At 39.6% G+C, this 12,074-nt stretch overlaps 1 protein-coding gene across 7 annotated transcripts in view; it reads left to right on the top strand.

The window, feature by feature from the left end:
* Positions 1 to 12,074, top strand: part of SMARCA2 (SWI/SNF related, matrix associated, actin dependent regulator of chromatin, subfamily a, member 2) — a 160,054-nt gene that overhangs the window by 37,945 nt on the left and 110,035 nt on the right. For all 7 annotated transcript variants that reach the window (XM_045840050.1, XM_045840052.1, XM_045840053.1 and 4 more), the window contains exons 7-9: positions 1,980 to 2,153; positions 3,208 to 3,381; positions 5,640 to 5,810. In XM_045840050.1, coding sequence (XP_045696006.1) covers positions 1,980 to 2,153; positions 3,208 to 3,381; positions 5,640 to 5,810 — 519 coding nt within the window. The remainder of the gene's footprint in view (positions 1 to 1,979; positions 2,154 to 3,207; positions 3,382 to 5,639; positions 5,811 to 12,074) is intronic.

The following is a 12,074-nucleotide window of genomic DNA, read 5'->3' as shown; positions in this document are numbered from 1 at the left end:
GGCTGCTCACGTTTGCCTTTATGACTCCAAAGAGAAACAGTCGGGTGGTAGATCAGAGCTTCCTTGTGAACACAAATGTGTATCCCTAGCCATGACCGTGGAAATGTTTTAGCAAAGATGATAACTACTCTACTAAATTAATAGTTCGTCTTGTATAGAGACACGTAAATCTGTGTTTTGTAACTGTGGATCGTTCATCACAACACAAGTTTGGCACATTTGGTCACGTCAGACCTACGTATTAAGTAAATCATTGAACTATTATCTACTGTACCGGCTAGAAGTCACTTATTAATAAAAGCAAGCATAATGATCTGTTTTAGAATTGCTAAACCAGTAGGAAACTAGTAGAATGAAGTAGAGCTAATGTTCATGTTCGTTAGTTTTATCTTATGGACCCAAAAGGTGCAAGTCTCCTGGTGTGCATGCTGTCTCATTCAGCCAAACAGGAATAGGAGTGCTTTGTCACCAGTCAGATGGGTTTGTTTGGTGAAGGTCTTGGGCATGCAAAATGAATTATTAATGAAAGAAAGTAGTTTGGAAGTATTAAGTTGCATGACTTGATTTGTTGGAGGATGTGATGAAAATCACAAGGCCACCTCACTTGCTATTGTCATATGGACTTGGTAGTCCATTTGCCTTATTGGTTATAATATAAGAGGGCATCAGTGTGGCTGGGTGCTTACTTGGCCATAGATTTGTGAGATTAGATTAGAGCTTAAACTGAAAGAGAGAAAGAAAGAAAGGAAAGAAAGAGAGAGGAAGGAAGAAAGGAAGGAAGGAAAAGAGGGAGGGAAAAGAAGGAAAGAAGGGAGAAAGTTTCTGAGTTTCATTTATTTCCTTCTTATAAGTGACCTCATAAAATGTATTGATAAAGTATTTTATAAAATTTTGTTTAAAGAATATTACTCAACTATGTTTTTAGGAATAAATTATATTCAAATTAACTTCACTATACTAAACTCTTATTAGTCTCTGATTTTTGCTTGATATTATTGAAAAAAGATCTCTTACCTATGAAGTTTCCCAATGAAATTAACTGTAATTGGTGCTGATTTCAGATTCAATTCAATTATTATTTTAATGTATATTTTCAATTCTCTCTCCCTACCATCATATCACATACAAGATGGATAAGTTTTTATTTTTATGATCATCTAAAAGAAGCTCATGGCATAGTACAAACTTTGAATATCCTACAAGAATATCATTGTTAGAAGTGGAAGGAAGCTAAAACTAGTATTTTCTCTTTTTTAATGAATTAACATTGTTTGAGTAGCTGCTGCCATTGTACCTGAACAGGAAGTAATCCTTTTATTGTTTTTGCAGAACATTATTAAAGTTAATCTTTAAACACAAGAACCATGTTAGTATGGCATTTAAAATAAAGCAAAATGCAGCCCTGGCTGGTGTGGCTCAGTGGATTGCGAACCAGAGGGTCACTGGTCCGATTCCCAGTCAGGGCACATGCCTGGGTTGCCAGCCAGGTCCTCAGTGGGTGTGCGAGAGGCAACTACACAGTGATGTTTCTCTCCTTCTCTTTCTCCCTTTCTTCCCTCTCTCTAAAAAAAAAATTAATAAATCTTAAAAAAATACAATAAAGATTAAATTAAAACATAATAAAAAGATAAAAAATACATTTACAAAAGCAAAATGTTTTTAAATCTTATTAATAAATTAGTATATTAGAATAATTAAATGAATGAATGAATTTACTTAAAAGCCAGAAGAATATCTACTTTATTGTTTTTTACTGTTATAGTGCTGTAACTGTTTTTTTTTTCCCCCTGAATTATTTGGAAAGAAAAGTTATACCATCTTTGAAAAATACCACATAAATTTGGTGTGATTTAGTCCCTTCAAATACTAATAGGAAAACTGTGATTGAGAAACCTGTAGAGTCCCCAAGAAGAGAAGGGTAAGGATCAGGAATCTGGTCCCTGTTCAGGGAGCCTTTCTAACTGCTTTCCTTTTGACAGCTGAGACAGGAGGTGGTGGCTTGCATGCGTCGGGACACAACCCTGGAGACAGCTCTCAACTCCAAAGCCTATAAGCGAAGCAAACGCCAAACTCTAAGAGAGGCCCGCATGACAGAGAAACTAGAAAAGCAGCAGAAAATTGAGCAGGAGAGAAAACGCCGGCAGAAGCATCAGGTACTTGGTCTGGAGCTGTGCATTTCTCATTTTACAGACACGCCCAACTAAGTAAGTAGAGGGAGTCAGAAAGGCTGGAAAACATGCTGTAGTGGACAGTGGCGGTATCACAGAGCAGAAAAAGTTCCTTGGAGCTTGCATAGCCTGACTACACCATTTTGTAGTTGAGGAAACTTAGGCTAAAGCAAGCTAAGTGGGCTTTCTTAGTTCCAATCAGGTGTCATTTTCATAATCCCATGGAAAGCTGCTGACTGGGTGCAAGATTCCTAGAGCAAAATCCTGGGGGACTTGGAAAAGGAAAAAAGAAAGCAAAAAGTTATTTTTAAAATACATACAAATGCAGTACCCAGGGATCTTCAAAGGGCTCAACTGGGGGTTTTACCAGGACAGATATTTAAAAATATTCCTTTCTAGAGGGTTGGAAATATTTGGATGTAGGATTTGATTTTGGGTCATAATCTTGTAACTTCTGTTTCTTTTTGTGCTCAGTTTACTGCTTAGCCTAGTTTTGTTTTTAAAATGTTGGATTTAGTGTAAGGGTACACTTCCTTCTCCTTTACTTAAAATAGTATAAAAATTACATATGGAGATTTTAGCTTCCTATGAAATCTTGAATCACAATTCTAAGATACTTAGAGCAGAAGAAATGTTACTTTTATAACATAATTCTCACTGGAAATACTTATCTCCCTCAGGTTTATTTGAGAATAATTGGCTTTTAACTTTGTCGTTGCCATTTTGCAGGTTTCCCTCCATTCCTGATCTTTCTGTTTTCATACGGTCCCATTCTCAAAGCTCAGGGAATTCTCTCCCACAGGATAGCACCAAAATAAACCTTGAGGGGCCGTCTTCCCCACCAGCCCCATAGCCCACACCTCAGTGATGGAGACACACTAGGGCATCTAACCCAGAATAGTCCCCAGCTTCTGGTCTTTCATTGTTGTTAACTACACACTGAGAATTTTTCTCGGACAACACTAAAACCTCAAGGGCATTGGGAAGTGAATTTTACGTATACTTTTCTCCCTTTACCCCCACCCTTGGAATCCTTTAGGAATACTTGAACAGTATTTTACAACATGCGAAAGATTTCAAGGAGTATCATCGCTCTGTGGCTGGGAAGATCCAGAAGCTTTCCAAAGCAGTGGCAACTTGGCACGCCAACACTGAGAGGGAGCAGAAGAAGGAGACAGAACGGATTGAAAAGGAGAGAATGCGCAGATTGATGGTAAGGGGCTCGCCTCCAGGAACCCAGGAAAACGCTCCTCTCACTCGCTGTACTGAGAATGTTAAATATGCCATGGTAGAAGGAGAAAGTAAAAGCTGTCTACCAAATATATGAATGCATTCCTTTAACTTCAGGGGGCTGGGCTTCAAACATCCTGTCTTTCCTAGACAATGCATGCTAGAAATCTTGGGCTACACCTGGTGAGTATAGTACTTCCATTTTCTAGCAGGGCATTGCTGTTCAGATTATAGCTTCTCATATAAAGGCAGGTACTATATCTCGCAGGAGTTTCCATATCCAGATCTGGAAGGCTGGAAATGGCAGTTTTAAAAATATCACTTCTTTGAGACTAATGGCATATGTTGTTTTAAATGAATATCTCATTACATTGTGTCATGGAATCTAAAGAGGTCTAATTTTTTGAAACCTCTTGTCTTTTCTTTATGCCAGAATTTTTTCTCTAACAGTGTGAAAAGTGATCTTGAAGTTGATTTTGAAATGTTACGTTTTCGTTAATAGCCGGAGTATTGCCAGAGGCAAGTCAGGGATCGTTGGTTTTGCACTATTTTTTAATGGATATGTAACACAGAAGGGATTGGTGTATATCATTGGCCTGTGTTTTGTTTGTTTTGTGTTGGGGGTTTTTTGAAATTGGACCTCATAGAACACCATAAATGTTACAGAAGTGTGTGTTACTTATAATGATCCGAGACATGCAGATGCTATCTGGGACGTGATTCCTGAGGAGTGAATGAAGAGAAAGTTTCCGTAGCCCATAATTATATCTTGGGAAAATTCCAGCTGATAGGTCTTCCTTGCTCGTTTGCATTTTTTTCCACTAGATTTTTGGGTCTCAGAGAGTCAACACCACATTTTAAAAGGCTCTGTGTCCAGGCACAACTCAATCTTGCCATCTTCTCCTGCCTTCCTCTCTTTTTCTATGGGAGGAAGAAGACTGCCCAAGAAATTTCTGACTAGCTAAGGAGACTGTTTTTATAGCAATTTGAGCAGTAAGCAGTCATTTGTCTGGTTTAACTGAAGTGAAACTATATTAGAACTTCAGTAACAGATTGGTCTGACACTAATGATTAGGCATTTGCAAATCATTAATTTTTGCAATTAAATGATGGGATATACAGATAACAGAGAAACTGAAGTTCTTTATCACTCTTTCTTCAAGTGAGATCAACCATAACGAAAAGCAATTAGAGCTATAATAGCATTTGAGGCTCCTGCTCATCCATGGGGCAAACAGCAGCTAGACTGAGGGGTGAGACTGCTGTCCCTGGGGCACACGCGGGAGTGACACCTCTGGGCTGGAGGTGCAGGTGCCTCTTACCGATTTTGCAGTGCATTCCTTTTATTCTGTACCACATGAGGAAAATATTTTTTGATATGTTCTTTTGTTAGGCAATATGAAAAAGATTTCTCTTGAAATGGCTCAGAGTACATCAGAGTTTTTATTCCATTTAACCTCATAGTGTTGCTTAATGGGAAAGTAGGAATTATATATTTTATTGCTCAGTGATATCAGACTTAAGTAGCAAATGACTTGTCCCCAGTCACCTAGGCCCATAGCATAGTGACAACCTGTGACAGAAATCCACCAAATTTGACTTTCCCTGTTAACCACAATGTTTGTAATGCTTTTAAGCATTACAAAATAAGAAGTGTTTTATTTAATGCTCATTTTATCTCTTGCCATTAAGAAGTACTTGTTGAAATATTTTTAAAGGAAAGGATATGACATCAGGAATTTGCTTCAAGACAGTCCATTTGGGGATTGAGGGGAGGAGTTTGAGGAAGGGGGAATAATGAAATAGAAATCATCTCAAGTTTATTTTTGTTGCTTGGTGTTGGTTATATGAGAGATTATTCTATTCTATTTTTTTATTATACTTGAAATTTTCCAGAATACACAGTTAAGAATAAACTTCAGATGGTGAATTGTCAAATTTCAACATTGTTTGTTCAAGAAACACAAAAGAACAGAGTTGACTCAAAGTGCTCGGGCACACCACATAAGGAGTGTGGCTGTGTACCCTGACTTTGCCGTGGACCCTGGTACCCCACAACTCGGCATCCCCCTCCCTCATTCCCCCCAGTCCCAGACTGTGTGCGAGAATTCTCGTAGCTGGGAACATTCAGTTGCTGCACTCGCCACCAGTCCGAGTTCAGACCGTCGAAGGGAGGGGTGAGCAAACAAGGCGTCTGCAAACTTCTGTAGTGCTCTCATCACGCTCCTCTTTCCTCAATAGGCTGAAGATGAGGAGGGCTACAGAAAACTCATTGATCAAAAGAAAGACAGGCGTTTAGCGTACCTTCTACAGCAGACCGACGAGTATGTGGCCAACCTGACCAACCTGGTTTGGGAGCACAAGCAAGCCCAGGCAGCCAAAGAGAAGAAGAAGAGGAGGAGGAGGAAGAAGGTGAGTGCCCTGCTGGCGGCAGCTGAGTCGGGGACCAGTTTAAGGCATGTGTTGCTCTTTAACGGATGCTTCTTACTACAGTGAAGCACGGGTTAGATTACTGGATTGGAAAAATCACTCATATCAGTGGGAGTGACGAGAAAGAGTTGACTGGCCGTACTAGACAACAGATGGGAGACGACGGCGTAATGGATAGGATATATTAAACTGAAATAATGCACTTTATATTCCTGTTGTTTCTTACAATCTTCAAAAATTAAATACACATGGTCAAGAAAAAAAGGGGGAAACACGGGCACAATGAACTATTTTCTTAAGTGTGATGCAGTGTGGTAGGGGACTGCTTAGTTAAGAAACTGGAGTGAAAATTAGGAAGAAAATGCAGGGTACCAACTGAAAGAAACCACAGGAAAATGTAAGAGATCACTTTGGGACACTTTTGGAACAAATTTCAGCCCAATTATTTGGACAGACAGCGATGCCAAAATTGTTCATTTAGTTCAGTGGCCTGTGTCACACTCAGGTAGGTAGGTGTACAGGTCAGGGTTTTAGGTGATCACAGAAAACAGTGAGAAGTGAAAGGTAAGATTTAGAATTTCTGCTCTACAGATACTATGTCACAATTCAAGGGCAGCATGGTAGTGTAGGCCTGCGAATATAGCTTTTTTGAAGCTTAAGTAGTTGGGTAGCTGAGTTCTTGGTTGATACTTTGTTTTCATGGTACATTCTAATTGGCCCAGGTACAAACAGGAAGAATGATGGAGACTGAGGATGGGTGGCGTTTAATCATTTATTCTCTGAACTGAATAATTGAACAAAAATGTTTTTCTAAAAATAATTAATTTCACGGCTCCTGAATTCTCATACCTGTTTCGTAATTAAAGAGGAGGAATAAATGATTGAGAAGGTGCCCTCTTGCCTCCTGATCTCCTTAGTGTAAGACAGCTCCCCTGCTTGTGGAGATGAACAAGGAATGACTCAGGATTTAGACATTTCAGTGGTGAAGAATACCTCATTTTCTTGTCAAGGTAGCGTGATGGGCTTTGCAGAATTCCATCTCCCAGTTTCTGACTTAAAGAGACATTTTCAGAGTTCGTGAAGAGCACGTAGGCAAACAGATACAACTCTGTAACATTCCGTAAGCGGACCCCACGAAATGGCAGTTTTAGTTTTCCTGAATCTAGACATGTATTTCACCAAGGTTGTCACAAAAAGGTCACTGTTAGTATTTTTAGAATTTAAGTTCCTATTCTACATTTCTTTGTGATTAAAAGCTAATGGCCTAGATTGGAACTTCTGGCTTATAGTTAATACATTCCTACCATGCTGTTTAATCGTTATATCATCATAGAAAGATACATAATGATTATGCCTTTTTTTTTTTTTAATCCGTATAGAGCAGGGACCTGTCACAATATTTTTCATGGCGCTGCAAACTCAGGTGATCTATAGTTTGGCTCTCTACTTCGAAACTCTTGCCTTCAGGTTTGCTAGTTGCACTTAGACTCTATTTCGTTCATTTGCTCAGCAGACATTAACTGAACACTTACTATGGTGGAGGCACTGTGTGCTGGATGCTGGGGAGGGAGAATGGAAACTGTGGTGAGGCAGAGCACTCTTGCAAGTTCTCTCAGTTTAACCAGAGACAGAGAAAGAGAGGCAGATAGTAATGAAATATGCATATAAATACTTATTTATAAACTGTGACAAATGAATGATGTGAAGGAATACTGTGAGTCAAACTGGGGGTGGGGCCTGATTTCCTGGCAAACAAGTAGTAACAGCACAGCACCTCCCGCCTGCCTCGTGGGTCTCCCGGGGCACATCCCATTGGTGATCTCACTTGGCTGAAGATGCAGAATTATTACTTTGCGATCAGCCTTGTACCTACCTCTTTCCTGGCACACTCTCAGAATGCCTAGCATTTGGGCCTCCCCTGCCTTTAGCAGGACTAAGGAGGACAGGCTGCGTTTCTGTCCTGGGCCCTCCTGCTCGGAGAAAGGATAAAGAAGGTAAAAAAGGAACCAGGCCCCTTCCTGGTCCTTCCTGAAAACTGTCTCTTTCACGGGACTTTGAGACCGAGTTCCAAGTGAGTTACCCTATTTCAGATGCACCTTTAGTTTTGCAAATAAAACGGGGGCTTTCAAAAGTTGATTGTTTGACACTTTGGATTCTCAGGGGTTCTTCTTTCCTCCGTTAGAGTGAATGATTGACGTTGCTCGTTGCCATTTCTCTGTCGGGGAGGAGAGCTGCGTACAGAAGCTTCAAAATTCTGTCCTGTCCTTTTCAGCGTTTTCCCATGGAACTGAACACGATCCCGTACCTCACTGCATTTGCTTTAATTAAGAAAGGCGTCGGTAAATCTTTATATTGAGAAAAACTTTTTTACCCAGTGAACTAATGCTGGTGGCAACATTTGTAAGACAGCTAAGATACATATTACTCAAAGAACTATGCTATTCAAGAGGAGCATATTGACTTTGTAATGTAATTGAAAAAGAGTTATTTTTTACTTTGTGTTAAACTCCTGTATATATTTTTTTTTAAATTGCCCCAGTGTAACAGAAAAGGTCTTTGTTTTTCCCGTTGGGGTTTATTGTATTTACTTGTTGTTAGTGAATAATAGAGAGGGGTCCCTTTGACCTGCTGTGACCTTGTTTAATTTTCTCTTCTCACCATTAGAGCCATTTCTATGAAGTATATATTTATAAATCATTCTGAAACTTCTCCTTCTCAGCCTGGTCTTCCATTAATGCCCTTGAAATGGAAGAAAAAGAGATAAACTATATGTATCTACTTAGGAGTTAGAGGAGGAATAATTTTAAAGAATTGAAATATCTAATTATGTGAAACCAGTCTCTGCAGTGCAGCAGGATGGATGCACTGTTATGTGCACTTAGCATGACCTTGAGGTCTCTGTCCTTTGCCATGATTATTCTCTATCATCTACTGGGTGACGACAGGATACTAAGAGGGCGGGGGCTAGATGAAGCCACCAGGGGCTATACAAATAGGATTAAACATGCTAAATTAGAAAATTGGACTACTGTCCAAATCATGTTAGCACAGAATCCTTTAAATTCATAACTACATAAGAAAACATAGCAGATGAATTTGCTAGTATTCCCTGATAGGATATTTCATTAAAAGATCTATTATCTAGTACTTAAGTTTCTTGCCCTGTCAGAAGGTGATTTGTTAGGATTGAATGGGAAAGTTTATCTATCTAAAGCATTTAGAATGTTCAATGGCACATAGCAAGTGCTCAGTAAATCTTGGTTATTCGTTAAGCCATTCTCTGGTATAAATGTAGGACCACGATTATTAAAATGTGGTTGTCGGGTTTTGGGAAATAAAAAATCTTCTTTTCCCCCTCATTGAATATTCTCTGTGATGTTAAGTAAATAACTAGCTACCATTTTTCTCTAGTTGAGGATAAATTGAATATTGTCTTGTAGGATAATGACAGGCTCTTGGACTGTTGAGGCATGTGGTAGGAAATGCGAATTTGTTAATTTTGGTGGATTCTGCTCATCCCTCCCACCTCACCTCCTACAAAGAGAATGTGTATTATGTGGTCTCTACTTTAGAGTGGTTTCTGATGATAATAAGGTTTTCCTACAGGGTTTTAGGATATATTTTTCCTTAGGCTGTGGTGGTTAGGAGCCCCTGACCCGAACCTACTGCTTAGAAGTCTATCCATTTTATGTGTTCGGCTTCCCGAGCTGCTGACTTCAGGCTGAAAATAAATATTTAATTCTGTCTTTCAAATCTTTCAATGGGGTATATACTAGCAGAACTATGCCCCTGTTATTTATTTGTGACATTTCTTGGAAACGCGTGACACTAATAGGAATCCACGGGGAATGGAGAGCTGTGCCAGGTCTTTTTCATTGCAGTGTTTCCTTTTCTTTCTGGAACTTCTTTTATTCTCCTTCTCTTTCATCAGCCACCATTATAAGTAAATCTCAGGACTGAGACGTTTTGGAGGGGGAACCTTTCCAACATAATGTATTGACCAATACGTCAATCATGAGAGAAATTGTATTTTTATCCTTTTTAGATATCAAAAAGTCAGAAAAGCCTCTTGGTATAAATAATGTTTGGCAAAAAGAGCATCAAATGCAAAGTAGTAATGTTGTTTAGGCATTTGTTTTAAATTCAGGTTTCCAGCTCTTCTCAATTCTTTTATGTCTTACGCTTTCCCTGAAGGTTCAGTTTATTGTGTCATTTCTCTACAAGGGCATTTCTGTGGGTGAAAGAGAGGTGCTTAGGCAATTCTGGACATTTGAGTGTAGCGACAATTGTAAAGACAGGTGAACACAACCCTGCAATGATGAGATTTACCTGATTAGTTCGGTGTCAGAACTGAGGAAGCCAGAGTTTGGGTCCAAGTCCTGCTTGACTGGATCAACCAGTTATTTGAGTCAAAATCTTAGATCTGGTTTTCTCTGCGAAGTACAACCAAAGTAATGTGCAATTCCCTGTTAATTTGATATTCTTGGGTATTTTTTTATTGCCTGATCACCTATCTTAATGCTCAGAGGTCCACTCAAGTAAAAATAACCCAGTGGTTTCTGCAAGCTGAGGTTCCATTGAACACGGAATGTGTCTTTAAGATGCCAGCACATTTGAATGTTGTTTCAGCTCTCGTAACACCTGCTGGGGGATAAAATGCCTTCACTTTATAAAATAGATTGTGAAGTATTTGGTGTAAAACTGTTTCTTGACAAAATGAGGCTATTTATGGCCTATGTTGTGGTAAACTACAATAAATAAAGTGCCCTATTGAAGTCTGTCTTCTTGAGTTCAGCTTAAATGAGATTTTCATGTTTAGGGATTTCTTTTTCTTCTTGACCCCACCACTGATTATTTTATACTGCTTCTGCAAGGAAGGTGTGTAGCCATGCACGCAGCTTTGTTCCCGAACATTTCTAAGTGGAGCGTGTGAGTTGACATTGGCCTTTGGAATTAGAAACCCAAGTTGTCTTTAGTTATGAGGAATTTGGTTCATATCCCCTCCCAGGACAAGGTTAATCACACTCCTCCCTCCCTCCCCGAGCACAATTAGTCCCAGGTTTTTACAGGTAGGAAGAAGGCAACACTAAGTTCCTGCAGTCCTAATTAATGGGTGAACTTCAGCGTTGCTTTTAACCAGTGGAAGTTAAGCTCAGGTCAGTAATATGGATAGGATGTGTTTGTGGTCACGTGCACAGATAACTAACCATGTGCGAACATTCCCAGGGCAGCGGGAGACTTGGCAGGCCCTTCACCTGGTGCTCAGAGACTGTCCAAAGTCAGTTCCAAGGGCGACATCAATCACAGTCTGTTTGGAGTTATTCCTGGGTCCAAAAAAGGGGAGGGTTTTGTTTTTTTGGAGAGGGGTGAGAGAATGAAATACCAGTTCGATGCGAGAACATGGATTTATGAAAGAACACCTACCAGAAACTTACAAACTGGAACTTGGTAACTCTGGACACAGAGTAAACTGCCACCTGGCTTTCCTCACATACCACGGCATAGCTGAATGGGGTGTAAGTACAGGGCGTGCCAGGGAAGTCTCACAGAGGGCCAGTTCAATGAGGAACTGTGTATGTGTTCTTAACTATTGGACTTGCAAATATACTGGCACCGAATTACAGTGATGATAATAATAATAATAATAATAATAATAGTATTTCACTGAGTAAATGCATTGTTCTTGCATTCACTTATTCAGTCAGTCAGTCATTTTTTTCATTTATTCACCAAATATTTATTTAGTGCCTTTTGAAAGCAGGTACTCTGGTAGGTATGATAGGCGTGAAGAAAACAGACAGAAATCCCTGACCCTCTAATCTTACGAAGCAGTTTAGTTTTCAGACAGTGCCGTAGCAGACTTATATAGACACTCAAGAATAGCCCTTGGACTATTGTTGATTCTTCTACATTGTGGAGATTGAAGCTCTCAGTGTATATTATATGTGATGTTGGATTGTGTATGTCAGAATTGTGATCCAATTCTGCCACAACCCTCGGTGGCAGTAGGAACTGTTACCACCCCTAATTTACAAAACAGGGAACCAGAACACGGAAGATCTGCTCAAGATCGCACAAGTGAAGGTCTCTTGCACTTAGTGAGCCAGCTGGGGTTCAGATGCACATCTGAGCTATTGAATAATTCCAGAGCCAAGTTTCTTAAATCTAATATTACATTGCTTCTCAAATTTGATACCTAGCAGAAAAGTCAGTTTAGAGGATTTTAAGTAATGGAAGGGCCTGATT

Source organism: Phyllostomus hastatus, unplaced genomic scaffold (assembly GCF_019186645.2).
Source record: "Phyllostomus hastatus isolate PE091 unplaced genomic scaffold, TTU_PhHast_1.1 phas_contig_34, whole genome shotgun sequence".
In the NCBI taxonomy this organism is placed as follows: Eukaryota; Metazoa; Chordata; class Mammalia; order Chiroptera; family Phyllostomidae; genus Phyllostomus; species Phyllostomus hastatus.
The sequence above is the reverse complement of the archived record's forward strand: the minus strand, read 5'-3'. Positions and strand labels throughout refer to the sequence as shown.